Source organism: Sciurus carolinensis, chromosome 16, assembly GCF_902686445.1.
Source record: "Sciurus carolinensis chromosome 16, mSciCar1.2, whole genome shotgun sequence".
In the NCBI taxonomy this organism is placed as follows: Eukaryota; Metazoa; Chordata; class Mammalia; order Rodentia; family Sciuridae; genus Sciurus; species Sciurus carolinensis.
Window position 1 is genome coordinate 16,263,907 of NC_062228.1, and position 26,973 is coordinate 16,290,879.

General features: G+C 37.9%; 1 protein-coding gene and 1 non-coding gene across 2 annotated transcripts in view; both read right to left on the reverse strand.

Annotated features, from left to right (window-relative positions):
• Nucleotides 1–26,973, reverse strand: part of Tango6 (transport and golgi organization 6 homolog) — a 171,538-nt gene that overhangs the window by 84,877 nt on the left and 59,688 nt on the right. Inside the window, 2 exon segments of the mRNA XM_047530021.1 lie at nucleotides 15,523–15,580; nucleotides 17,958–18,470. Of these exon segments, the coding sequence (XP_047385977.1) occupies nucleotides 15,523–15,580; nucleotides 17,958–18,470 (571 nt within the window).
• On the reverse strand, nucleotides 5,052–5,170 carry LOC124967637 (small nucleolar RNA SNORA26). Its single transcript, XR_007105559.1, has one exon. It is a non-coding gene; the product is annotated as a small nucleolar RNA SNORA26 (small nucleolar RNA).

The window sequence follows — 26,973 nt, forward strand, 5'->3', positions numbered from 1 at the left end:
GTCTCAAAAGTAAGAAAAGTAAGCTGGGTCTGGTGGCACATGACTGTAATCCCCACAGCTGAGGCAGGACGATTGCAAGCTCAACGCCAGCCTCAGCAACTTAGTGAGGACCTAAGCAATTTAGCAAGACCCTGTCTCAAAATAAAAAATAAAAAGGGCGGGGGAATGTGTCAGTGGCTAAGCTCCCCTGGGTTCAATCCCTGGTACCAAAAAAGAAAGAAAAGTAAAAAGGGCTGGGGGAATAGTTCAGTGGTTGAGCACCCCTGGGTTTACACACACAATGCCAATATGATTTTTATCCATTTATCTACTGAATATTTTTTCTCATTAATCTCTAGAAACTTTTTTGTTTTTTTTTTTTGCAGTGCTAGGGATTTGAACCCAGGGCCTTGCACTTTTGAGGTAAACACTCTACCAACCGAGTTATATACCCAGCCCTCTAGAAACTCTTTATGTAACAAAGGTATTAACTGTTTGCTTGTCCTTTAAAAAAGGAAACAGGCCGGATGTGGGGGTACAGGCCTGTAATTCCAGTGGCTCAGGAGACTAAGGCAGGAGGATTGAGAGTTCAAAGCCAGCCTCAGCAATTTAGTGAGGCCGTAAGCAACTCAACAAGACCCTGTCTCTAAATAAAATATAAAAAGGGGCTGGGGACGTGGCTCAGAGGTTAACATTGCTCCTGGGCTTAATCCCTAGTAAAAAAAAAAAAAAAAAAAAAAAAAAAAAAAAAAACAGGTCTATTGAGACATAATTAATATACCATAAAATTCATCCTTTTAATGTATATAATTCAGGGTTTTTTGGACATTCACAAAGTTGTACAACCATCAGCACTATTTAACTCCAGAACATTTTCATGGCTTCAAAAAGAAACCTCCCACCCATTAGTCAATTTCCTGTTAGTGACATTAGTCACTTTCTTTTTTTCATCCAGAGCTCCTAGCCAACTATAAATCAGTTTTTGGTTTCAACAGATTAATGCTTGTTTTTGTTGCAGATTTTTTTTTGTTGTTGTTAATTATGCTTTGCATTTAAATTAAAGTTAAGTTGTTTTGATGTAGGTGAATTTAAAATTTTTAGGAGATCAAATCTCTTAATCTTTCCTTTCTTATTTCTCTATCTGAGAATAAATATTCTCTCTGTGCTGTCTTCTTTATAATTTAATCTTTTCTATTTTCTGGTTTGTTAATTCTATCTTTAGCTGTGTCTACTGCATAACGTACCCAATTAGTTTTTAATTTTACTTTTTATTTTAGATGTTCCATTTTTTTTTCATATCTATCTTTTTCATTTCAGTTTTTGTTGTTATCTAAAGTCTTCTGGGACCTAGTTTCCTTCCTCCTTCCTTCCTTCCTTCCTTTCTTCCTTCCTCCCCTTTCCTTTCCTTTCCTTCCTTCCTTCCCTCCTTCCTTTCTTCCTTCCTTCCCCTTTCCTTTCTTCCTTCCTCTTTCCTTTCCTTCCTTCCTCTTTTCTTTCCTTTCCTTTCCTTCCTTCCTTCCCTCCTTCCTTTCTTCCTTCCTTCCCCTTTCCTTTCTTCCTTCCTCTTTCCTTTCCTTTCCTTCCTTCCCTCCTTCCTTTCTTCCTTCCTTCCTTCCTTCCCCTTTTCTTCCTTCCTTCCTTTTTCCTTCCTTCCTTTCTCTTTCCTTTCCTTCCTTCCCTCCTTCCTTTCTTCCTTCCTTCCTTCCTTCCTTCCTTCCCCTTTCCTTTCTTCCTTCCTCTTTCCTTTCCTTCCTTCCTTCCCCTTTCCTTTCCTTTCCTTTCTCCCTTCCTTCCTTCCTTCCTTCCTTCCTTCCTTCCTTCCTTCCTTCCTTCCTTCCTCCCCCTTTCCTTTCTTCCTTCCTTCCTTTTTTGTGGTATTGAAGATTACACTCAGGGACAGTCTACCACTCACCTATATCCTCAGCCCCTTTTATTCTTTATTTTCAGATAGGTTCTCACTAAGTTGCCCAGGATGACCTCTAACTTTCAGTCCTTCTGCCTCAGCCTCCCAAGTAATTGGGATTATAGGTGTGTGCCACCATGCCCCACTAGGACCTTGTTTCTTGCGTTTGGTTATTGTGTGGCTATGTACTGGTTACTAGTCTTAAAAAATTATCATGGGGGAGGGAAGAAGTGGGAAGTTATTGCTCAATGGTTACAGTTTGTTTGAAAGATGAGAAGTTTTAGCAGTAGTGGCACAATATTATAGTGTAATTACTGCCAATGAATGTGAAAATAGCAGAAATGGCAAATTTTATGTTATATATACACATATACAAAACCACAATAAAATATTTTTGATTATTAAAAAATCTGAAAGTTAAAAACTAAAAAATGATATTGGGGATTATTTAGGGTCTGGGATGAAGGTGCTTTCTTCCACTGAAGATATGCTTTTTCTCTTGCAAGATACCTATAGGTATTTTATTTTATTTTATTTATTGTTTTTGGTTCTGAGGATTGAACCTAGGGGCACTTTACTACTAAGCTACATCTCCAGACCTTTTTATCTTTTTATTTTGAGACAGGGTCTCACTAAGTTGCCAAGGCTGGCCTTGAACTTGTGATCCTCTTGCTTCAGTCTTCAGAGCAGCTGGGATTTCAGGTGTGTACCACCCTGCCTGGTACCTACAGTCATTTTAAACTCAAATTCCCTGAAATTTCCTGAATCCCAATATTGTGCAAATCTGCAAAGAGGAGGTCCATTCAGTGATGACAATGTCTACGACATAAATTTTCTTTTCTTATTCCCTCCTGTTCTGCTTACTGCTAAGACTACGCCACTCCCAGGGCCTTGGGATGGAGGTAAAGGATAGTGCATTTACTTCCAGTTCACCTGTGGTGTGCTTCTTCCGGGTTTAAGCTTAAGCTTAATGTTGGATGGTATTCTATTAGTCTCTCACTTAAAGTGGGTCTGGGCTTTCATTTCTGTAACCTGTCCTTCAAGGCAGTGAACCCATAGCTTAGTCTCAAGCAAATGCCTTTAGGATAAATGTGAGTTTGAATGCTGAGCTTACCTCTTAGTATTCTGGTTTTCTCTGAAGACATTGGGTTGGTAATTTCCTGCATTTTTGTTAGTTCTTAAAGCTTTAAGGTGTTTTAAACATTACCTTGTAAGGTAACTGTTTTCAGCTGAGCTATCTGATCATTTCTGGAAATAGAAGACAGAAATCTATTTTCTTCTAGATTTTGTATAGTTTGAATTTATTAAGTGTTTTAATTCACCTGACAAATCTGGTACATGTTCTGGTTTCTTTGTTGTTAGTAATAATTAGCATAACAGATTTTACATTTATAAATTCTAGCGTTCTAAACAAGTGTCTTCACTCCTGGGTCCTTCCTTTAAACTGCTGTCTCACTGAGCTTAGTTTGAATTGAATTTATTTTTGCTTTTTACATACAATTTTTGACCCACTGACCTAACTGATCCTCTCAGCAACCTAATAAGTGTTACATGTAATAGCTCCTAACACATGCTGGTAAAAGATCAAACCCACTGTGCCATTGTAAAATCACAGCTAACTGTGGGGCAGGGTTTATCTAGGAGCTGTCATTTTCCTGGTAGGTCCCCGTTAGGAACAGCATCTGGACAGACACATGCTGGATGAAGTGTTGCTGATGATTTAACCATTTGACTGCTGAATTGTAAGATGAGAAATAATGGATATGTTCAGTTCTATCTAATTAGTATTCTCTGACTTAATAACTTTGCAAACTGAATTACTTACAAACTAAATATAGAAAAGTTATTATTATGGTCTGGTTTCTAAGCAACCATTTCATTAAGAAAAGCGCCACTTGGAAAAACATCTGTTTGTCAGTAAGGTTTCTGCTGTCATCATATAATTTCATGGTGAAAATGCCACGGTCATTCTGTGCTTTAGTAATCCCTAGTTGTGAAAAGGTCACCAGGGGGTACTACAACAGAGGGAGCCATCTGTTTCAATCTGTACTAGTCCCTGAACCATGTTATCACAAAACAATTCAGTTTCCCTAAACAGCTATATAATTTAAAGACATTCTCTTCTGATTATAAAAGCAATACATGTTCATACTAGAAAATGTTAAAAACCATTAGTGAAAAGGCACAAAGAAGAAAACAAATCACTTGAGCTTTTGATGACTTCAGTTAGATCTCATTTGAAAATGGATTCTACTACTAAGAAAAAAAAAATTATTTGACTACCATTGGCCTGAAATAACTCCACATATTTTTGCCTTTTTCATCTGTAATTAGAATGCTTTTTATAAATAAGGACTGTGTTTTGGACAATTGAGTTCAGAGATTTGTACAGATATGTTCAGACATTCTCATTGCCTTTCAAGAACACAAGTTTAAAAAACAGCAGCATTCTGTGTCAGTGGTGAAAAGGTTATGCAGGGTGTGTGACAAGACACGACGTGGTACAAAACATCCTCACTAGGGCAGATAGATGTCCTAAGACAGACATTCTTCAAAAAAAAATTTTTTTTTTAAAGCAGCAGAAACTTGTTTTTACATAAAATCTTCAAAAAGGGCTCAATGAAAGAGAAGTAGAACCATCTGGTTAGATGGGGCTGCACAGTGTGCTGAGCCCACTTGGCCCTCCCTTCTTCCCTGATCCTGAGGGTTCTGGAACACAGGCAGGTGTTCAGCCAGTCTTTCCTGTCTGCCACAGACTGCTGCTTTGCTGTTCCTGTAGTGTGGGACATTCTCCCCTCCTCTACCAGGTTAATTCCTACCCATCCCCCAGCTCTCAGCTGATGGGTCGCTTCCTCCTCCCTGTCTCTCTACCAGGTGATATGTCCCTTAAAACAGGCTCTGAGTACTGTGTGCCTTTTCTTCAGTGCACCAATCAAATAATCACACTTTTACTTGTGTGATCATTTGATTAATATTTGCCTTCCTCCAACTGTAAACTCCTTGGGGCAGGGCATGACTCTTTTTTTTTTCAGCTAAGTACCTACAACAGTGCTCTCAAAATAGTACTGATAAATATCTGTTAAATGAATGAATAGATTTTTTTTTTTTTAACTACTAAGGGGAAAAAATAGCCAAAAAAAATATTTTATGATTCCTTCCACCCTGGTTCTGCTAAGACACCAGACAGGATCCAAAGGGGAGTTTGAAAATCTCTTCTCTGGGTTTTACGGAGACTTATTTTACCCTTCTGTGGTAGCCACTTAAAGTACATCAGCCTTAAAAGGGCACAGGAAAGGGTGATAGATTTCTTTTTTCATCCCTATCTACAGTCAGATTATCAATAAGGGAAAACAAAAATTGGACACAAAATACAAACAAGTTTCTAAAAAAGGCTTTTGGGGTTGGAGATGTAGCTCAATGGTAGAATGCTTGTCTAATGCTCCAGGCAAGGGCTTAATCCCCAATACCATCAAACTAACAAAATAAATAAGTCTTCTCCTAAGAAAGAAAACCTTAATAATCATGTCCTGGCAGGTGGATGGAGAGATGACCTAATTAGGTCTTTGGTAGCTTAATGTCTGTGAGCCCGGAGGCTCAATTCATTCCCAAACTACTTGCCTCCTCGGGGACAGCACAGATACCACAAGGTCAGGAAGTAAAACCATGTACCAAAGTTTAATGTGAAAGTCAAAAAATGAGGTGCCAAACTAAACAGGCATCATTTAACTGTACTTTTCCACAACTGCCCAAGATTTGACATGACCAGAGAGGGGGGGAAATTGATGCTCCATTAAGTTAAAAATGCTAAACTTATGATTCAGCAACAAAAGGAACTATGTCAGGATTAATAAAAAATATAATTGGGCTTATTAAGTGTGTGAGCAACTTCAAGGATCATCTTAATCACATCTGGTGAGATTATGAATTTTAATTTGTATTTGGAATGAAGGGTAATGTAAGCTACTTGTTTCTTAGTACGGGAAAGAAAGAGAGAAACGGGGTACCCCTCTAGCTGTTACCTCAACTGAGCTATAGTGAATTGTAAGGGTTCCTTAGAGAATACAGGATGCTGTACTTAAAGATAAGTCAATTTTACTTAGGTGTGCTCTTACTATTCCATCCTCCTTAATTTGTCTTCAAATGATAACTTTACTAAAGAAAGGGTGGCTCCAGGGCAAAATTTAAATAGCTGTTCTGCAGGGAAGGTACTTACTGACTCCTTAATAGCTTATAAAGTAGACATTTAAGCAACTGACTCTTTACCCCAAGGTATCTCACAATTGCCTTCTTGGTAGAAGATCCTTCCTTTGTGACAGCTAGCTACATGAGGTGAAGGATTTTAAATGAGCCCTGGAAACCATCAAATTAAGAAGCATATAATTGCTTAGCTGAAAATGTCAAGATCTGCTGGTTCCATGGCTTAATTTTCCTGTCTACAAGAGAAGTCATGGTGGTTTGAGAAAGGTGAGAAAATAAAATGGAATGAGAAGGGAACTGCATAGTTAGTTGTACAAGGGCGTTGGTTTGAGAGTTGAATGCAAGCTCTATCACCTCCTGGCTGACTCTACCTTGGTTTCTTTGTCTGAAAAAAAAAAAAAAAAAAAAGTGGAGAAAAAGATACTAATGCTTGCAGGGTTGCTGGGAGGAGTAAATGAAATAACCTAAGTTACACCTGATATATTGGTGTTACTTAGCAAGTTGTGACTGAAAGTAAGAACAAATAAATAAGAACCATCAATGAGCATACTCTCAAATCTGGGAACCCAGCACCAAGCCATTTCTGGCAGGCTGGCAACTACAAAGGTTCCCTGTAGCCCTCAAGGAAAAGCCCAGATGCCTTCTCTTGGCATTCCAGAAACTTCCATGTCCCTCACCTTTGTGCCTGAACTGTTTGCCCTTTTACATTTGCCCCATTCCTGAACCTCTTCCTGTCTGTTTTCCTTTCAGTTTCACAGGTTGAAATCCTGCCCATCCATCTTTTATGCTCCCAACAGACCATCACAAACTCTTCACAATTTTCAAAGTTTTTTTTTTTTAAGGCTGTGAAATGATCACCATTATCCAATCCAAAAATAAGTTCATCTCATCAAAAAGAAACCTTGCACCGGTTACATCCATGCCCAAGTCCCATCCCTTCATCCTCTAGAAACCACTACTCCATTTTTTCATATCTGTACATTTGCCTGTTCTGGACATTTCATATAAATGGAATCAGACAATTGTGGCCTTTTGTGCCTGGCTTCTTTTACATACCTTTTCATCCATGCTGTAGTCTGAATCAGTAGTATCTCATTCCTTCTTACTGCCAACTAATATTTCACTGTATAAATATACTAGATTTTATTTACCTATTTACCAGGTGATAGATACTTGGTTGATCCCATTTTGGGGCTATTATGAATAATGCTAATATATAAGCTTTTGTGGACATATGTTTTCATTTCTCTTCAAATGGAGCATGAGTAGAATTGATGGGTTATATAATAACTAAGTTTACCCTTCTGAGAATTGTCAGACTGTCTTCCAAAGCAACTGTACCATTTTACATTGGTATACTAAATGAAGGTTCCAATTTTTCCAGTCTCATAATTTGTATTTTTTAAGGTTTTAAAAATATCATTATTGGCATCAGAAATACAATAAATCTCAAAAGTTCTATACAAAAAGCTGCATATTTGCCTAACTCACAATCTCAGTGTTATGGTTTAAATGTGTTCCCCAAAGTTCAAGTGTTAGAAACTTAATCCCTAGTGCAACAGAGAAGAGGGACCTTTAAGAGGTCATGAAGACCCTGCCCTCATCAGTGGATTAATGCCATTCATCCATTTCATGGAGTGGCTTCCTAGAAAAGTCCCTTCCTCCCCATCTCTCTGACTCTGCGTTTCCCTCCCTCTTTCTTTTTTCCCTCTCTCCCCGTCTCCCTCCTACAAGGTCCACCTTTAGCCTTCTACCATGGGATGATGCAGAAAGAAGGCACTGGCTAGATGTGACCCCCTGGATTTCCCAGCCTCCAGAAGAGTAAGAAATAAGACTCTATCCATTATAAATTTCCCAAACTCAGGAACTGTTATAGCAGCACAAAACAGACTAACATAGTAAATTGCATAAATCCCAGAATTGATTTCTGAAGACCTTCCTGATGCTCCCCAAACAGTGCTGATACCCTCAGTGCTGAAACAACAATGACGAACAGCAGGAAGAAGGGCAAGCAGCGTGAGGTAGGAAGATGAGTTTCAAAAATACGTACAGAGATTACTTAAAAATTAACACTCTACACACTGCCAAATAAGCAAAACAAAACAAAACAAAATCAGTTAGGCATGAGATCAGCATATTATTAAGTTATAGGAAAGGCTGATTTATAGAGAAACAATTTCTCATAGGCAGGCTATTAAACTAAGACCATAAGGAAACTTGGCCTTTCCACTTGGGAACAGGAACAATGTGGGCACTATGATTCACTATCTTTCCCTCGGGCAAGAACAAGGGCATCAGAGCCAGAGAGACTTAAATTCAAATCTGGATGCTGTCACTTAAGATGGGTGTCACTCTGAGCCAGGTTCTTAACCTCTTTGAGTCTCAGTTCCCTCATCTATAAAATGACAGTAATAATTCCTAACCTGCAGTCTTGTTTTGACTGACACCTACTAGGCACTCAACAAATGAAAATCCCTATATTACTTATTGTTATTTCTCTTACATGGCAATTATCTGGGACAATCTTTCTTTCTCTCTCTCTCTCTCTCTCTCTCTCTCTCTCTCTCTCTGAACTGGGAGTTGAACCTAGCAGCACTGAACTACAATCCCCAGTCTTTTTTTTAACTTTTATTTTGAGGTAGGATCTTACTAAATTGCCAAGGCTGGCCTTGAACTTGGGATCCTTCTGCCTCAGTCTCCTGATTCACTGGGATATAGGTATGCATCATCACCATGCCTGACTATCCAGGGCAATCTTGGAAAGTGAAAAAAACTAATAGTGAAGTAGCTAGCTGATCTTTTATTTACAGGTAAAAGTACTAAACTGCTAAATATTGATACAAATCTGTGTGTATCAATCTTTGACTGATGAGTAAACCACTGAACAGATACTCCAAAAATGAAGCTAGTATAAAATTCAAGCCCTCTGGACTTCAAAATGCAACCTCTGACTTGAGGAAGAGGAAGGAGGCATCATCCCCGGACTGTAAGATATGGTGTAAGAGAGTAGGAATCCCTGCAAAGTGAGTCAGTCCCTGCTCTAACACTCTCAACTTGTGTGAATATCACCAAGTCAATTCTTCATTTAAAAAGGAAGGGTTATGGCCAGGTGTAGTGGCACAAACCTATAAACCCAGTTATTCAGGAGGTAGATGCAGGAAGATCACAAATACAAGACTACTCTCAGCAACTTAGTGAGATCCTGTCTCAAAATAAAAAAATAAGTGAAAAAGGCTGGAAATGCAGTTCAGTGGTAAAGAGCCCCTGGATTCAATCCCTAGAATTGGGGGGGGGGGAGGAAGAATTATGTTTGCTCTTACTATATTTCAGGATTGTTGACAGAATCAAAGATTTCTAGATGACTAAGTATTATTCAATTTTAATAAATATTGATAGTCATACTCATAATGGGACCAATTTCTACCATTTTTTGAAAAGTACTAGAGAAGCAAACTATCATACTGGGGAGAAAATAAGATGTGGAGGAAAGAACAAGGTTTGAATGATTGGTTATATGATCTTGAAAAGGGGAATTAACCTATGGAAATGTCAGAATCTTTAGCTATAAAATGGGACTACCTCATATCACACCTAAAAATTAACTCAAAATGAGTCATAAACCTAAATGTAACGCCAGGCGTGGTGATGTATACCTGTAACCCCAGTGGCTCGGGAGAGTGGGGCAGGAGAATGGCGAGTTCCAAGCCAGTCTCGGCAAGTTGGCAAGGCTCTAAGTAACTCAGTGATACCTTGTCTCTAAATAAAATACAAAATTGGGCTGGGGATATGGCTCAGTGGTAAAGCACCCCTGGGTTCACTCCCCAGTCAAAAAAAGAAAAAAGAAAAAAAAAAAAAAAAAGAGAGAGAGAGAGAAATTGGAACTCTTAGATTTCTAGTAGGGATGTAAAATGGCACAGCCATTTGGAAAATAGTGTGGCAGCTCCTCAAAAGGCTAAACATGGAGTTACTATATGACTTAGCAATTTTACTCCTAGGTGAATGCCTAGGGGAAATGAAAACATGTTTGTACACAAAAACTTACACATGAATGTTCCTAGCAATATTATTCATAATAGACAAAAAGGTCAAATAACCCAACTGTACATTAACTGAAGATGAAAAACAATCTGAGTAATCAATATAATAAAATATTATTCAGTCATAAAGAGGAATGAAGTACTAAACCAAGCTATAACATGGATGCATTTCTAAAACATTATGTGTAAGTGAAAAGAACCAGAGGAAGAGACTCATTGGTTCCACTTTATTGTATGAATCCATTTACATGAATGTCCAAAATAGGCAAATCCACAGATAAAAAGTAGACCAGAGGCTCAGGGTGTTGCTCAGTGGTAGAACACATGCCTGGCAAATGCAAGGCCCTGGATTTGCTCCCTAGCACCACCATCCCACCCAAAAAAAGTAGATCGGTGGTTGCCAGGGGCTGGTAGAATGAGGAATGGGAAGTGACTGATAATGGGTATGGGATGATGAAAACATTCCAAAATTAGATAGTGGTGACGGTTGCACAACTCTTTAAATACACTAAAAGCCACTGACTTGCATATTTTAAGCTGGTAAATTTTAGGTATGCAAATTATATTTCAAATAGGAAGTTTAAAAATGGGGATAATGTCTCTTCCCAGAACAACTTCATGAATTGACAGAGGTAGCATATATGAGAGATAACAAATGCTCACTTATTCATTAGTTGCTACAGAAATCAAGTGAAGACAAAAGAAATTTTTCCATTTCAAGGACAGAAGTGAAGATGACAAGCTTCATAGGACTGCATTCCAAATTTCCATGCTAGATCCAATTAGATGATCCTTTAAGGGATAGAATTATTTTCAGTTAATGGTTTCTCAACTTACTTTATTTGAGGTAGAAATATGAGAATGAGATAGGGTTTGATTTCTGACAAGTTGAGACTTGTAATTCTGCTCAGTTTGAAACTCTGTAAAAATAATGTCATCTAGTATCTACAGTCACCCTTCAGGGTCTTTTGCCTTCCTTCCCGCTAGCTTTTTTGACAGAAATGAACTCTTCTCTGAAAGGAAGAGCATGGAAGAGTGATTTGTCTGGGCATGTCCCTTCAGTCTACTCACAGTGGCATATTTCACCTCCCAGGCTTGGCTTAGGTGGTTTTCTGTATTTAATGAGCTTGGCAGTTTTATAGACTGTGGGTATAGTTAAGTGTTCAAGTGCCTGCTTACCAAGCTTGAGGCCCTGGGTTCAATCCCCAGTAATGCCCCCTCCACCAAAACAAGAGCAACAACAAAACCAAAGATCCCTGAGAGGGACCACTTGGATCCCTAAAATCACTTAAATCTGTTGCTTTCAAAATGTTTTTTATTGAATGTGACAGAGAGGATACATGAGCAGAGTCACATTATGATAAATAAACTGGCTATTATACCTCATTAAAGAATATCACAGCTGGGCACAGTGGCACACGCCTATAATCCCAGCAACTTGGGAGGCTGAGGCAGGAAGATCACAAGTTGGAGGCCAGCCTCAGCAACTCAGCAAGGACCTAGGCAACTTAGTGAGACTCTTTCAAAATAAAAAATAAAAAGGATTGGGATGTAGATAGGCGTTTGTAAAACACAACTGGGTTCAGTTTCCACTTTACTGGTCACATTCATTATTAAACAACTATTTCCAAACTTTCATGTAAAAAATGTCCCAAACAACTACAACACATTATGGGGCTCTCAAGGACATATTTTATCTCCTATTTTGGGAAAGAAAAAGACTTCTGCTTCTCACTCTATATACTTGTCATTAAAATTTTTAAGACAATGAAAACGTATTATTTGTATAATAATGGTGATAAAGACAGTGAAGACCATACAAGGAATGTAAAAGGGGAAGACCAGTGTATTTAACATCAAGCTGTCTATCTGTAACTCCTAGTAGCTGGGTACTTGGCAACTTTGTCCATAATTCTCTACCTGAAGAAGAAGCTGATTTTGAGTAAGTGGGAGCAGTTGCCAGGACAACTACATCAAGCAGAACTTTCTTAGTAGGAATAAACAGAGCTGCAGACAGTCATTCATAAAACTCAAATTGGAATTTAGTTCTCAGATTCTTAAATCAGGCACAAATAAATGCCTGCTTAATGAATGAGTTTATTTAATGCCTTTCTGCTCTTTGCCTAGATTGCAGACAGAGTTGGTAAGAAATTATAAAAGAAATCCAAAGTATCAATAAATAAGTAAGAAGTACACTGTAACTCACCAAGAGCCATTTAGGCAGCCTAGAAAAGGAAAACTTAACATATACATACACACAGTCCCCCAAACTACACGCCATTCAGAGGACAGCTAGGCACCCCCTCTCCTGCAAGACTTGTGAGAGTCCTAAAAAGCTTTGTTGCTAGAGTGGTTTAAGATTGGGCAAACTACATTGGCAACACAGGTGGGAAAATTCAGTTCTTTCCTTTCTTAATGGGAACTTTACCTAAGGCCTTGGCTTTTAAGTGCATGTTACAAACACCAAAAACATCAATTAGTTCAATCTTGTCCATCTTGAGGAGCTGAGAAGAAAAATTACATCTCCACCTCCCATGTTCTTCATCACCAAATTAGCTACTAACTGATTAGCACACCAATTAAAATTACTAAAAACAAACACAACACCAACAGTTGTGATTTTTATAGCAGATTCTAGAGGCTAATGAGCTCAATGGGTTAATTAACTAAGAAGATTATTCCAAGTAGCAATGTTGCTACTTTAGAATGACATGCTTCCACTTCCCGAAAACCCAGTCATAAAAAAAAAAAAAAAAAAAAAAAAAAAAAAATCAATGAAAAAACATCTCCTTGACAGTATCATAGTTCCTTGGAGAAAGTACAGGATGACTTGTTTTCTGAGACTTATTAATTAGAGACATTTTAAGTTCTTGCTTCATTGATTTATTTGATTTCCACAAGTACCATTCCATGTCCTGTAGCCTCCTGTGCCCTCCCCCCAGGGCTCTCTGACCATTAAGCTGCAGGTTAATTACTTTCTTTCTTGAAATTTTCTACTCTTTGGCAACTGCCATCACCTAGCTGTCCCTTTTCTCTTTGGGTGGTCATTTTGTCTCTTTTGAAGAATTCTCTTTTTACCTTTCAACCTAGTCACCCCAACTCAACAGTTAAAGTGTTTTGTATAGAGGGGCACAATAAATGTTTGTTGAATTAAAAAAAAAAAATTCCCAAGCTCAAGCAACAAAAGAAGTTATAGTGAAAACAACCATGGTAACAACATTACAATATTAATAACTAACATATTTTGAACATTACGTGTTAAGCACTTTCAAGGCATTAATTCATTTAACTTAGTATAAGCACCTCCACCCTTTTTTTGGTACTAGGATTTGAACCCAAGGGCACTTTAACACTAAACTATATCCCTAGTCTGTTTTATTTTTTATTTTGAGACAGGGTCTTGCTAAGTTGCTTAGGGACTTGCCAAATTGCTTAGGCTGGCCTTGAACTTGCAATCCTCCTGCCTCAGCTTCCCAAGTCACTGTGATTACAGGCATGCACAACTGCATCTGGTAAGCTCCCCTTTTATAAACAAACATTTAATGAAAGAATAGTTGCAGATTATGGAATTATTGAGAAAATATGGAATTATTGAGAAAATATACTTCACACCCAGTTGTCCCTATTATTATTATTGTTATTATTATATATATATTTTTAATGAGATGGGGTCTCACTATATTGCCCCAGGCTGGCCTCAAACTTCTGGGCTGAAATGATGTGCCTTCCTCAGTTTCCCAAACAATGGACTACTGGCATGTGCCAACATGGCCCTATTATTAATGTCTTACATTAATATGGAGTAGTTGATAATGAACTATTAATACTTTATTATGAAGTAAAGCCCATAACTTATTCAGATTATCTTAGTTTTTCCCTAAAATTCTTTTTCTGTTCCAGGACCCCATCTACCACATTACATTTAGTTGTCATATTTTCTGAGGCACTGACAGTCTTGGCCCTCTTCCCTGTTATTAAATTTTGTTTTATAAGTGGCAGTTTTATTGAGATATCATTCACATACCAAACAATTTACCCATTTAAAGTATTCACAAAATTCAGTGGGTCCCTTGCACACTCATAGAACTGTACAACCATCATCACGAACAATTTTAGAATGTTTTTGCCACCACATACCCTTTAGCTATCACCCCCAACCACATTCCCCTTCCTCCCAGCCCTAGGTGGCCACTATTTACCTTCTGTCTCTATTCTGGGCATTTCATATAAATGGATTTATATAATATGTAGTACTTTGTGACCAGCTTTCTTTCATTGAACATAATGGTTTCAAAGTTCATCCATGTTGTAAAAGGTAATAGTACTTAATTATTTTTATAGTTAAAAAAAAATTCCCTGTTATGTATATACCACATTTTGCTTGTCCACTCATCAACTGATGAATATCTGGGTTGCTTCCACCTTTTGGTGACTGCAAACAATGCTGCTATGAACATTCACATGCAAGTTTTTATGGAGACATGAGTTTTCATTTCTGTTGGGTATATATCTTGGAATAGAATTGTTGGATAAGCCTGTTTTTACTTTAAAGGAAATGCCAGACTATTTTCCAAAGTAACTATTTTCCATTTCCATTTAGTCTCCTTTTAACAGATAGGAACTTTAAGACCAGAGGGATTAAATCATTTGCTGAATCCATACAGACAAAAAGCAGGAGAGTGAGGAGGTGCATTCAGGCAGTCTCCCTCCAGACCCCCAGTTCTTGACAGCTATACCACACTGAGTGCTCAGGGAAACCGAGTTAATTCTAACCTTCTCACCATGTCTGTATCTCACCTTCCCATGACTAATTCTCTATACTTTCTCTAGATCTAGAATCCCCAAATTAATGAAGATGCAGAGAATAATGAAGAATCCCCAAAGAGAAATAAAATGATTGAAAAAACTTTGATGAAGAAACATTAAATACCCCAAGATTGGGGTTGGGGCCATAGCTCAGTAACAGTCATTTAGCATGTGGGAGATCCTGGGTTCAACACCCAGCACAAAAACAACACAACACACACACATAACACACCCTGAGATTCTTTTAGCTTAGAGAACAAAGGTGGGTACTAATAATAGTCCAATACAAAAGGTTAATGTAATAAGAGGTCATGTGTGAACCCTTCTTTACCTCTTTAAATTAGAGGAAATGGGACTTAATATATAGCCTTATAAGTGATATGAATAAAAAGTTATGAGACACTGAAGCTCTAAAAACACCCTTTAGGAACCGTCCAACAATATTATTATTATAACTTGGAGTGCCTGAGTTAGGTGGCAGGAAGTTGGACAAAACGACCAACAGTGTCTTGTGGCTGCGTAACTAGAGATTTAGTGCGAAGAAACATGATACCATTTTTGTTTCACAGACACAAAGTCCTTTAACCAGGATCGACTTACCCTGAATGGCAGACAGATATACAAAAGTATCTTCATGTTCCAAGTTCTCCAAAAATATCTGGAACCACAAAAAAAGAGTGATATGACTCACAAAGATCAAGGAAAGACTTGAGACCCTCTTATGCATAGCCTCAAAACAGCAAATTCTTCTTGTTTATCTTAGCTAAAAATTATTCTGATATAGCATCTTGGGAGGAAGATGGTGTATATGCTTGAAGTCCCATTCTTATAACAGCTAACAAGGGGGAAGAATTAGGGGAGATACTTCTTAGTGACGTATACACCAGCAGCAATCATGGAAATCAATGTCTGGAAGAATAATCCTCCACATTTTCCTGACAGTTCATGGTGGACATTCTCATATATGACATGATTGACAAAAGGTTGACACCTAAGTAGCAAAGTGTGGAGTTCTGTGAATTGATGGCATATGTGCTGCAATTTGATCCTTTTCTCTTGTACTCAGAAAGCATATGGAAATGCAAACGAGGCAGATATTATTATTGTAATAAATTTGAATCTGTTCTTTATTTTTAAAAATCTGGCAAATTTTTATACTTCAATTGACATTTGTAACAAATTACTCAATATATCCCACAATTTGGGAATTCACTAGGTTATTAACTGCAGTGAGCATGGTTTATCTAGACGATACCACAGTGACAGGTTAGATTTAGGACTGAACATGAGAGTCAGGGAAAGACAATGCCCATGTGCCCATGTTTTTCTTGCCTGGTGTCTAGGGCAAGTTGGGGATGTCTGTTCCATTTACTGTGTGCCATGTCCTTTGCTGGTACTATGGATTTTTTTTTTTTTTTTTTTGGTATTGACTTGATGCTGTCAGTCTCTACATCTTAGGTATGTTAGGGAGAGCCTATGATTAGTCAAGTAGGGAAGATGACAAGTTTGGAAGGTGTGGGGATCATGTATGGAGTAAGGGAAGTGGCCATGGGAATAAAGAGGAAGAGATACATTTGAAGGACTTCTTTGAAAAAAAGAATTGACAGGATTTAGTGACCAGTTAAGTATAACAGATGAAGGTTATATGAAGTTATAGAAAATTCCAGCCTGGGGTTGTGGCTCAGAGGCAGAGCGCTTGCCCAGCATGCCAAGGTACTGGGTTCGATCCTTAGCACCACATTAAAATAAAGATATTGTGTCCATCTACAGCTAAAAAAATAAAATTAAATTAAATTAAAAAGAAAATTCCAGGGGGCTGGGGAGATAGCTCAGTCGATAGAGTGCTTGCCTTGTAAGCACAAGGCCCTGGGTTCGATCCCCAGCACCCCCCCCAAAAAAAAGAAAATTCCAAAGACATTTATAGCATTCATTATCTAAATAGGGATATTTTTAATGATTACTTGAAGAAGATACATTGAAGTTTTCAGTAATATTTCAATGACAGCAAATCCTTGTGTCTTAGTTTTCTCATCTATAAAATTGGGATAATACCAGTATTGCAGCTATTGTGAGGAACAGAGGCAATGCAAGATATATGGCCTATGATCCCCAGTATGGGGGAAAAAAAGATCTATGAGCTGGTTCAATAAATAGCAGTTATTATTATGCCACTGGTTCTAATACCTTAGTGACTAAAATTGATGTTTTCAATTAGAATTATAATTCTTAGTCTAATGAGGAGGGCAACAGAAGAGATCATCATCGTTACAATTAATGCCCAGAAGGCTTAAGTAAATTCTCCATGAAACTGCTCTGGGATCTGAACCTAGGAAGTAGTTTCTAGACCCCTTGCTCTTCACTGCTAATACATACTGAGGTCAGGACAATTCCTATAATTAAAAAAAAGATCCCCAACTAAGTATATGTATTCTACCACATAAATTTAGAACTTAAAGAATAGTTTTTTCATTGTGATTGAGAAAGGGGAGTGGAGGAGACCCAGTCCTGCCCAATATTCCTCTAAAAGAGTCCCAGAAAGACAGGTGGCTTACCTAGGCTGGGTCACAGTGCTGAAAGTAGACCTACTTACCTAAAAAGGTACTTACCCATCTTTGGGAATTTGTTCATGTTATTCCACATGCCCACCTTTCTTTTATCTACTCAGATGTTTACCATGTGCTAAGGTCATACAAAGATCTACCTCCCCAGAAGATTCAATTCTTTTTCATATCTGTCCATAGCATTTAATGAATATAAAATTTTTGGCACTCTGTTCATGTTCAATTGAGTAGCTTTATGTGGTCATCTAACTCCTTTCTGTGTCTAAGTCTAGCTTCTTCTAAATAATTATAAGTTCTTGGAGGATAATCCAGAGCAGTACTCAACACAGTCAATACTCCAGAAACACTTGAGCCGAATGCATACTACTGGACCTGGTTCAATAAATAGCAGTTATTATTATGCCACTGGTTCTAATACCTTAGTGTCCCACTGTCCCACTCTGTACCTATATCTTCATAGTATGTTCCACTCACCTTGAGAAGCTGCTCTTGCCTCTCAAGGGCTTTTGCTTCTCTCTGCTCTATCCAGCAGGAAAGAGTACGCAGAGCAGCAGCCCGTGTTGGGATCTGAGGATCATAAGCTGATAAAAGAACCTCTTGGAACCGTTCTGTGGTTATGCTTCCAGATTTCTGGTTTGCAGTAGCACTGGCCTCATTTATCCTCTTAGGAATGAATGGAGCATTAGACTCCTGGGCTATATGGGGTGACTTCTGGTTTTGCTGTTGTTCAACATGGCTCTGAGCTACCTCTGTGTATCTGTTACAACTAGTTTGTTGATCCTCTTCTGTATTCCCTTCTGGATCTTTTTTTTTCAGGGTACTTTGGGCGGCCACAGTGACAGCCTCAGTGGCAAAGGCTCCATGGGTGGAGATGGTAATACGAAGGTCAGCAGCAAGTTCTTGGATGACAGGGTCAGGGTATGTGTTGGAGACCTTCTCCAACAGAGGCAGCAACTGCTTCAGGACTGCAAAATCACTTGATTTCAACTATAAAATGAAATTTTAAAAATGTCAAAAATGAAATTAATATGGCAAATGTTAATATAACCCGAGCCCAGGAAACATTGTAAGTATAAGGAGCAAGGATTGCATCTTGTTCCCAGCATAATCTGTGAATCACCTGAATTGAACACTGAGTAACTATTTGTTAAATAATTAGAGCTAACATTTATTGAACATTTTCTGTGTACAGATATGTCTCTAAGTTAAAACACACACATTCATATCCTTATGATAGAGTTACTATTATTTCTACATTTTAAATAGGGGGAGACTGAGGCACATAACAATTAAGCAACATGGTTAAGGACACAAACTGGAAGACAGTATGATGCAAACTCAAGAAGTCAGGCTCCAGAACCTATACTCTTACTCAATACCCTACACAGTCTCACTGGAATGAATGAAACTATTAACTATGTGAACTGAAGTGGCAAGACGGCATATGAGGGCACCATTGAATTGGAATGGATCTGGGTGATCTAATTCTCCTAGAAAGGAAGAGTAAAAATTACATAGGCTTTTTTTTTTTTTTTTTTTTATCTACAGAAGCTTTGTTCTAATAATGCCCCATGCCTAAGAAAGGTGTGCATGTAGCCAATTGAAAGTAAGAATCCATTTTTTCCTGTTTGAAAATACTGGTAGAATGATTATATGAAGCTTCATGAGGCCCTGAAAATGTGAAAACTTCAGGGGTCCTAAATCCTTTTTGGAACAAGGTAGAGTATTTACTATTTAATCATATACTCACTTCATCATCCAACCAATCAAACAACTGTCTTTGTAGTATCTGCATAATATTCTCATTTCATACTACTCTTTCACAGAATGGTTACTATTCACTTTCCCTACCACTGTCCTCCTGGGTAAACAAAAATTTGAGGTACAAGTCAGGTTTGCACCTGTGAAATGATACATTTCCCTCAGACTTCTTTCTTTACACAGTTAGATATGAATGAAAAATCTATGTAAGGTGGAATTTCTAGTTCCATAATGTGTTAGCTTATCTTCATGGGGAGAAGAGTATGCATTACTAGAGTAAAGGCATATATCGTCCAAGAAAAGGATCAATTTTTCCTGGAATCTATGTGTAAATGGACAAGAAACTTCAGAATAATTTTGCTAGTGTTACCATTGAATGCTAAATCTCATTCAATGCCTTTGTAGCATCATGGACCTTTGTTTTTGTTTTTTCTTAAGCATCTGAAATGAGAATACCTTCTTATTACCTACTATATGGCCTCTTTTTCACTTCTATTGTATACAACAATTTCTTCTACAACAAAACCAAAAACAATCTCAACTCAAATAGACAAATGGAATAGAGAGCCCAGAATAGACCAACATAAATATAACCAACTGATCTTTGGCAGAGAAGCACAGACAACAATGGAAAAAAGATGATCTTTTGTTCAACAGTGTTAGAACGACCGGATGCCTACATTAAAAGAAAAATGCATCTAGACTCAAACTTTACCCATTTACAAAAAATAAATGAAAAATCACAGAACTAAATGTAAAGTTAAGTCTATAAAACTCCTAAAAGATAACACAGTAGCTGGGCACTGTAGCACACATTTGTGATCCCAGCTACTTGGGAGGTTATGGAAGGAGGACAGTAAATTCAAGGCCAGCCTCGTCATTTTAGCAAGAGCCTGTCTCAAAACAAAATAAAAAAATTTTAAAAGGGCTTGGATGTAGCTCAGTAGTAGAGAACTTACCTAGCATGTATGAGGGAGGCCCTGAGTTCAATCCCCAGTACGGAAAAAAAAAAAAAAAGAAAGAAAGAAGGATAGCAGTAGTAAATCTAGATGATCTTGGTTATGGTAATAACTTTTAAAAATAAAACACTAAAGTCATAATATATGAAAGAAATAATTGATAAGCTTGACTTTATTAAAATTCAAAACTTCTGCTCTGCCAAAGACACGTAAAAAGTGAGAAACAGTCATGCATATTGGCACACACCTGTAATCCCAGGTACCTGGAAGGCTGAGACAGGAGAATCACAAATTCAAGACCAGCCTGGGCAACTTAAGAGAGACCTTGTCTCAAAATAAAAAATAAAAGGGCTGCAGATGCAGTTCAGTGATAGAGCACCACAGAGTTTAATCCCTAGTACCCCCCCACACACACACACAGATATTATCCACAGACTGGGAGAAAATATTTGCAAAAGACATATCTGATAAAGGACTATTAGTCAAAATACAGTGAGGATGAGGAACGACAGGAAATCCATTCTCTGCTGACAGGAATGCAAAATGGTGCAGTCACTATAGCAGACAGTTTGGCAGTTTCTTATAAAACTAAACATGTTCTTACCATACAGTCCAGCAATCACACTCCTTGGTATTTACCCGAATGAATTAAAAACTTACATCCACACAAATACCACAAATGATCTTTAGCCATAACGGTCATGATGTTTCTTTATAAGGTGAATGGATAAACTATGGTAGATGAGACAACAGAGTATTATTCAGCACTAAAAGGAAATGAAGCTATCCAGCCAGGTAAATATATGTACTACAAATGCACATTACTAAGTGAAAAAACTTAACCTAAAAAGACTACATGTTATACAATCCCAACTCTATGACACTCTAGAAAAGACAAAACTATACAAACAGTAAAAAGATGAGTGGTTGCCAGGGGCAATATATTATAATGGTGGACACATGTCATTAAATACTATCAAAACCTACAGAATTGAGTTGGGATAGTGTAGATCAGTGGTGAGGTACTCGACAAGCATGTGTGAGGTCCTGAGTTTAATTCCCAGTACAGCAAAAACAACAAATTTTTTTTTCCCCTGTTCTCAAATTTCTTAGTCATTGTGGGACTCATTCAACTGATCAACTTTTCCTATCACCAAGGGCAGGTAAGTGGGTTCTGAATCAAACAGAACAAGTAAAGCTCTTCACTCATTCAGCTTCATAAGCCTACAGATTTTCCACTATGAAAATAATCAAGGATTCTCCATGACTATGGATGCCAATTATTTGTTCACAAATACTTGAGAATTTTTTTTGATTTTTTATTGGTAAAGGAGAAAACTGAATTATTATTTATTTTTCAAGGGTCACTATTGAGAACTGACCATGAAGTCCCAATTTCTATTCACTACTTTCAACACAAATCTCATATCCAGATCTTAGAACCCGGCACACATGCCCTAAGGCCAGAAGTAGCAGCCCCCAAGTGCAGATTTATTAATTTGGTTGCCTCTCTTCTGGAGTTTCTGGAATGTTTCAGGAATGGAGTACAGATAACTTCATCAGCCCACACAACCATGATATCTCTCAGGAGTGGCAGGGTGAACCAGTTAGATGGTTAGTTGTTCTGAATTTCTGCAAGTTCTCAAATTTGTTTAAAAACTGGGGGCTGGACTGGTAAGACAGAGGTTGAGGATGGGGGTTGAGAAAGACAGCAGCCCTCCAGGAGAAATGTATCAGAACTGGGGTGACAGTCAGAGAAGGGCATGTGTATACTCAAAGTCCCACATGAGATTTTTTTTTTTTTTTTTTTTTTTGTGTGTGTGTGCTGGGCCTTGTGCATGGAAGGCAAGCACTCTACCGACTGAGCTTTATCCACAACTCCACACATAATTTTTTTTTAAAGTTCTCCTAAGAGGACCTTTTATCTTGTCGGTAAGGGTGATCAGGTGACCCTATCTTGCCTTAACTGGCTCCAGTGAGGATAATTGTTTTAGAAGAATCCAGGGGGCTCTTTTAGCAACAAAACTCTGACCTAAAAATTTCCAATTCTGAAAAAATTACATTTATTCTTTGCATTCTCAGTTCTGTACATTGCCTATGATCCCTTACACACTTAGCCCATCAGTTTGTAGGTTGGGTCCCTCTCATCATTGAATTTATTCACAAGTGGTATCTTCACTTCCACTCCAAGACAGCATGTAGTGTTCCATATTTTATTTTTTCTGTTTTTTGTTTGTTTGTTTTTGGTGCTAGGGTTTGAACCCAGGGCCTTGTATGTGCTAAGCCCACACTCAGCCACTAAGCTACACCTCTAGCCTACCCTGTTTTATAATGAACTATATATAGATATATACACAAGATAGAGAAAAGTGAATTTTTAAAAAAAGAAAATGATTATAAATTCATCAGATTAATCACAGCCACTCTACTGTATGCTCCATGAGGGCAAAGACACAGTTGAATATTTACTGAATGAGTTAATTCTAAGATACTCTCAAATGATGTGATATGAAAGAGATAAGCACTGGACTTTGGATTTTAAGATTATGGATTCAAGTCCCACTATCCTGAACCTCAAAGTCCTCCCCTGTAAAATGGGACTGACACTTGCCCATTTTGATTGGCCAACTCATTCACCATCTCCCTTGCCACTACCTCTACAAAAGCTAGATGCTCTCTGTTGTAGCCTTCCTTGCATGTAAGAGAGGACAGGAGACCCTATGATGACATGACAGGGAAATCTGTTAAGATTCTGGGAATGCTTTTGTTTTCCCCATTCAAAGGATAATGAAAAGGCAGAAAAGTCTCTAATCTTTCATAGTACAGGAATACTTGAGCTGCTTAACTGCAGGCTTTTGGTTAAGTGAGACTATTAAACCTTGTTTAAGCCATGGCTAGTTGAATTTTAGATTATCTGTAATAAATACATTCCTGATAGTCCCTACCTAGTAAAAGGTTTACTGTGGTAATCAAATCATATAATTTTGTCACCTATAAAGTTCTATAAAAATGCAAGAAAACCAAATTGCAATCATAGCATTCAAACTTACTATTGTCCATGTGTTACTGTGTTAAGAATAGTAGAGAAGCTGGGGATATAGCTCAGCTGCTAAAGTACTTGCCTCACATGCAAAGGCTCTGGGTTCAATCCCCAGCACCACACACACACACAAAACAAACAAACAAACAAACAAACAAATAAAAAAAGCAGTAGAGAGGTCTCAATGAAATAAATCAACTTTGTGCCTGTAAATAGCAACGTAACTCTCTTAGTGTCACAGTCTATTCTCTAAGTCAATAACCTACCTAGGAAAGGGGTAGCATAAAACCTAAGAACACAGGAAATAATGAAATGGAAAAACAAACTATCATAAAAAGTCATATTTTAGAATATAACAATCAAATCTTGGCCTAAAAATCACCCTTCAACACTAATTCCTGTTAGATGTTTGAGTGATGGTTGTCCTGGAAGATTCTAGATCTTTGGAAGCATTTGGATCAAACGCTCACAGTGACTTATTTACTTACTTATTTTTTGCAGTAGTAGGAATTGAACCCAGCAGTAGTCTACCACTGAGCTACATGCTCAACCCTTTTTATTTTTTGTTTTGGGACAGGGTCTCACTAAACTGCCCAGGCTGCCCTCAAGTTTGTGATCCTCCTGTCTTAACTTCCTGAGTAGATAGGATTATAGGTGTGTACCACTGTGCCAAACTGCACACAATGATTTAAAACAGATGAAAACCTTTTTCACAAGCCACAGGTGACAAAAGAAATCATTTTATAAAATTATATAAAGCTCTGAAAATCTTTAATGATGTGTATAAATGAACACAATAAATTCCAGAAATAGATGGTTTAATTTCACAAGCAAAGAGATGTAGAGTGACCTAGTCTTTAATTAACTGAAAGATCATTTTTAAAAAGATATAAAACTAGGGCTGGGGATGTAGCTCAGTGATAACTGCCAGTTTAGCATGTGCAGGACCCTGGGTTTGATCCTCAGCACCAAAAACAAAACAAAACAAAATTATAAAATTGGAGGCACTATGTTTTCCAAATAAGGACTTTTTCAGCCACTTTGACCACCTACATGTAAGTGGCTGAAGGATGTCCTATCGCTCTAGGGAAATTCTCAGAAAAAGTCTGGGTTGCCTAGAGGATAATCAAGCAAATACCTGTGAAAACACTCGGAAGCACGGCTCCTCTTCTCCCTTAGCAACACATGACTAACATTCACAACATGCCCCTGGGTGGATCCAGATCTGAAGGTTGCTCACTAAGGGAGAGGGCATGTTTTCACACTTTTTAAAGCCTATGACCTTTGACAAACATTAAAAATAAGCCATCTTAGTTAAAAGTACACCTTTCCTTTTTTTCTTTTGTTCTTCCTCCACTTATACATCTTTTTATCTTTTATTCTTCCTTCCATTTATGCATCTACCCAAAACTATTAATTACCTACCATGGAAGGTTTATTAAAAATGACAGGAAGATGGATTCCATGGTGTAATGGTGAGCACTCTGGATTCTAAGTTTAAAAATGGCAGAAAGCACATTTCTAAACTAGGCTGCTTGATGGGCAACAGTAGTTAAGAATGACTAAAGTTCTAAGCTGGGCACAGTGGTGCACGCCTGTAATCCTAGAGACTAGGGAGGCTGAGACAGGAGGATTGTGAGTGCAAAGCCAGCCTCAGCAACTTAGCAAGGTCCTGAGCAACTAGGTAAGGCCCTAAGCAACTTAGCAAGACCCTGTCTCAGCAGGTGTGTGTGTGGGGGGAAGCTGGGGATGTGGTTTAGTGGTTAAGCACCCAAGGGTTCAAGCCATAGTATTAAAAAAAAAAAGTGAGAATTTTCCCAAGTTGTTCTATAGAGTACCCAGTTTCAACCTAGTGAAGAAGAGAAAGGACAGTATTCCAGTGCTGAAATGCAGTCAACCAATTCGCCTTGCCTTATACAAGACTTCAGTAGTTCTTCCCTCTTTCTTTGCCCCATTCTATAGTATACCTCTAGCTTGATTACCATTACTTCCACCCTAGTGTCTTAAGTATTTGCTATGATTCTGATATATAAGTCAATTACATCTACAATATAGTCACATGCTCAGGACAACTTTTTAACTAAAGAGTTCAAGCAATGGCCTCTGGTCAAAAGCAAGATCTAAGCAGCATAGTGTAGGATCAAAAAGATCTAAACAGTATAGTGTAAGATCAAGCTAAAGACCCCATCCCTTTAGAAAAGAGATGTACCTTTGGTCTCCCTGTAATGAACCCTCTCACCAACAGAATGTAGATTTACAGATTAGGAGTACAGCCTTTAAATGATAAGACTCTGCTTTCTCCCTGGGACAATATAGTTTGCTCTTCCTAAAAGTTCTAGATGGTCTGCTCAAATTCATGCTGAAATGTTTTAGAGAACCATGGACTCTGCAACATCATGCAGATACTGCTTCCTGAGGGACAGGGAAGAGTTACCAACATAATACTTTTACTGATGACCAACCCTGAAATTTAGAAATGAGTTTGGAATTACAGTTGTCTTGTTAGCAGTCTTAAACCTACACTTTTTCCAAATTAACTCCTCTTCCCAGACACGATGTTTTAATAATCAACTTAATTATATAATTAGGAAGAAAAGAAAAAAGATTCAGATGCTGTTAGATTCTGTTTTATTAGCCAAACAATTACTTCTAACATAGAGCATGATGTTCTAGACTCTCAAGCAAAGACTTCAACCTGACGGTGGTCAACCATAATTCAGAATGGTGACTTTTTTTCCTAATGCAAAGATAAAACCCAGCATTATTACAGAGTCACTTATAAATACATGAATCAAATAGAAAAAAAATTAAGAGATGTAGGGCAAAAGTATGGGGGTGACGTGTTTATGTTCACTTAACAAACTGCAAAGTCAGAGGAATGCAGGATGTAGTTAGTGATGTCAGGATGGCTCAGAGGAGGGCAGTGACAGGTAAGGGCTGCACACCTCACATCAGTCAAGAGGGCTCTCTCAAAATATAACCAATGTACACAGCCAGCCCCTAACAGTGGACTTCTACAAAGCGAAATAGAGAGCTCTACAATCTATTTTACATTTGGGACATGGTTTAAATAAGTGTTAAATAAGGAGAAAAAAAAAAAAAACACATTGTCAATTTATGGAAATAAAAACTATTCAAATTAATATTCAAACAGAAAAACAATCAGATGGCCAGTTAAATCCAACAACAATGCAACTTAAGGAAAAACATTCTGTCTGTGAACCCCTCCTTATTCTAATATGGCTTCAAAAACTGAACCAAACTTTTTTTTTCCAAATGACATGGAAAATATAAAATTAGAAGTGCTTAAGTAAATTACTAAGAAATGGGTTTCACATTATCAGCCAGCCAAATAAAATTCCTTTCCCTTAAGAACAGGCTAGAGAGAGGCAAATTCTAATTTATCAAGAATCAAATCAGATTTGAATCATCAAACTCAAAAATGCATTCCCAGAGGGTTCCTTACTCATTGCTAAGTATATGACAAGCTGGTTTCAAGTTGGATTTCACAATACCTGCACTAAGACTATTCCGCTTCCTTGCTGTCTCCCAACCCAATGTGTTATATAATTAGCCAGTCACAACCACATGCATGATCTAGCCCTTGCTTATCCTTTCCCTTGTTAATACCACTTCTTCTCTTGGTCTCTGAAGGTCAGTATACCAACCCTCAATCAGTGTCTCAAGTACTCCAAGTTCCTTCATGCTTTTGAGTTTTAACAAATGATGT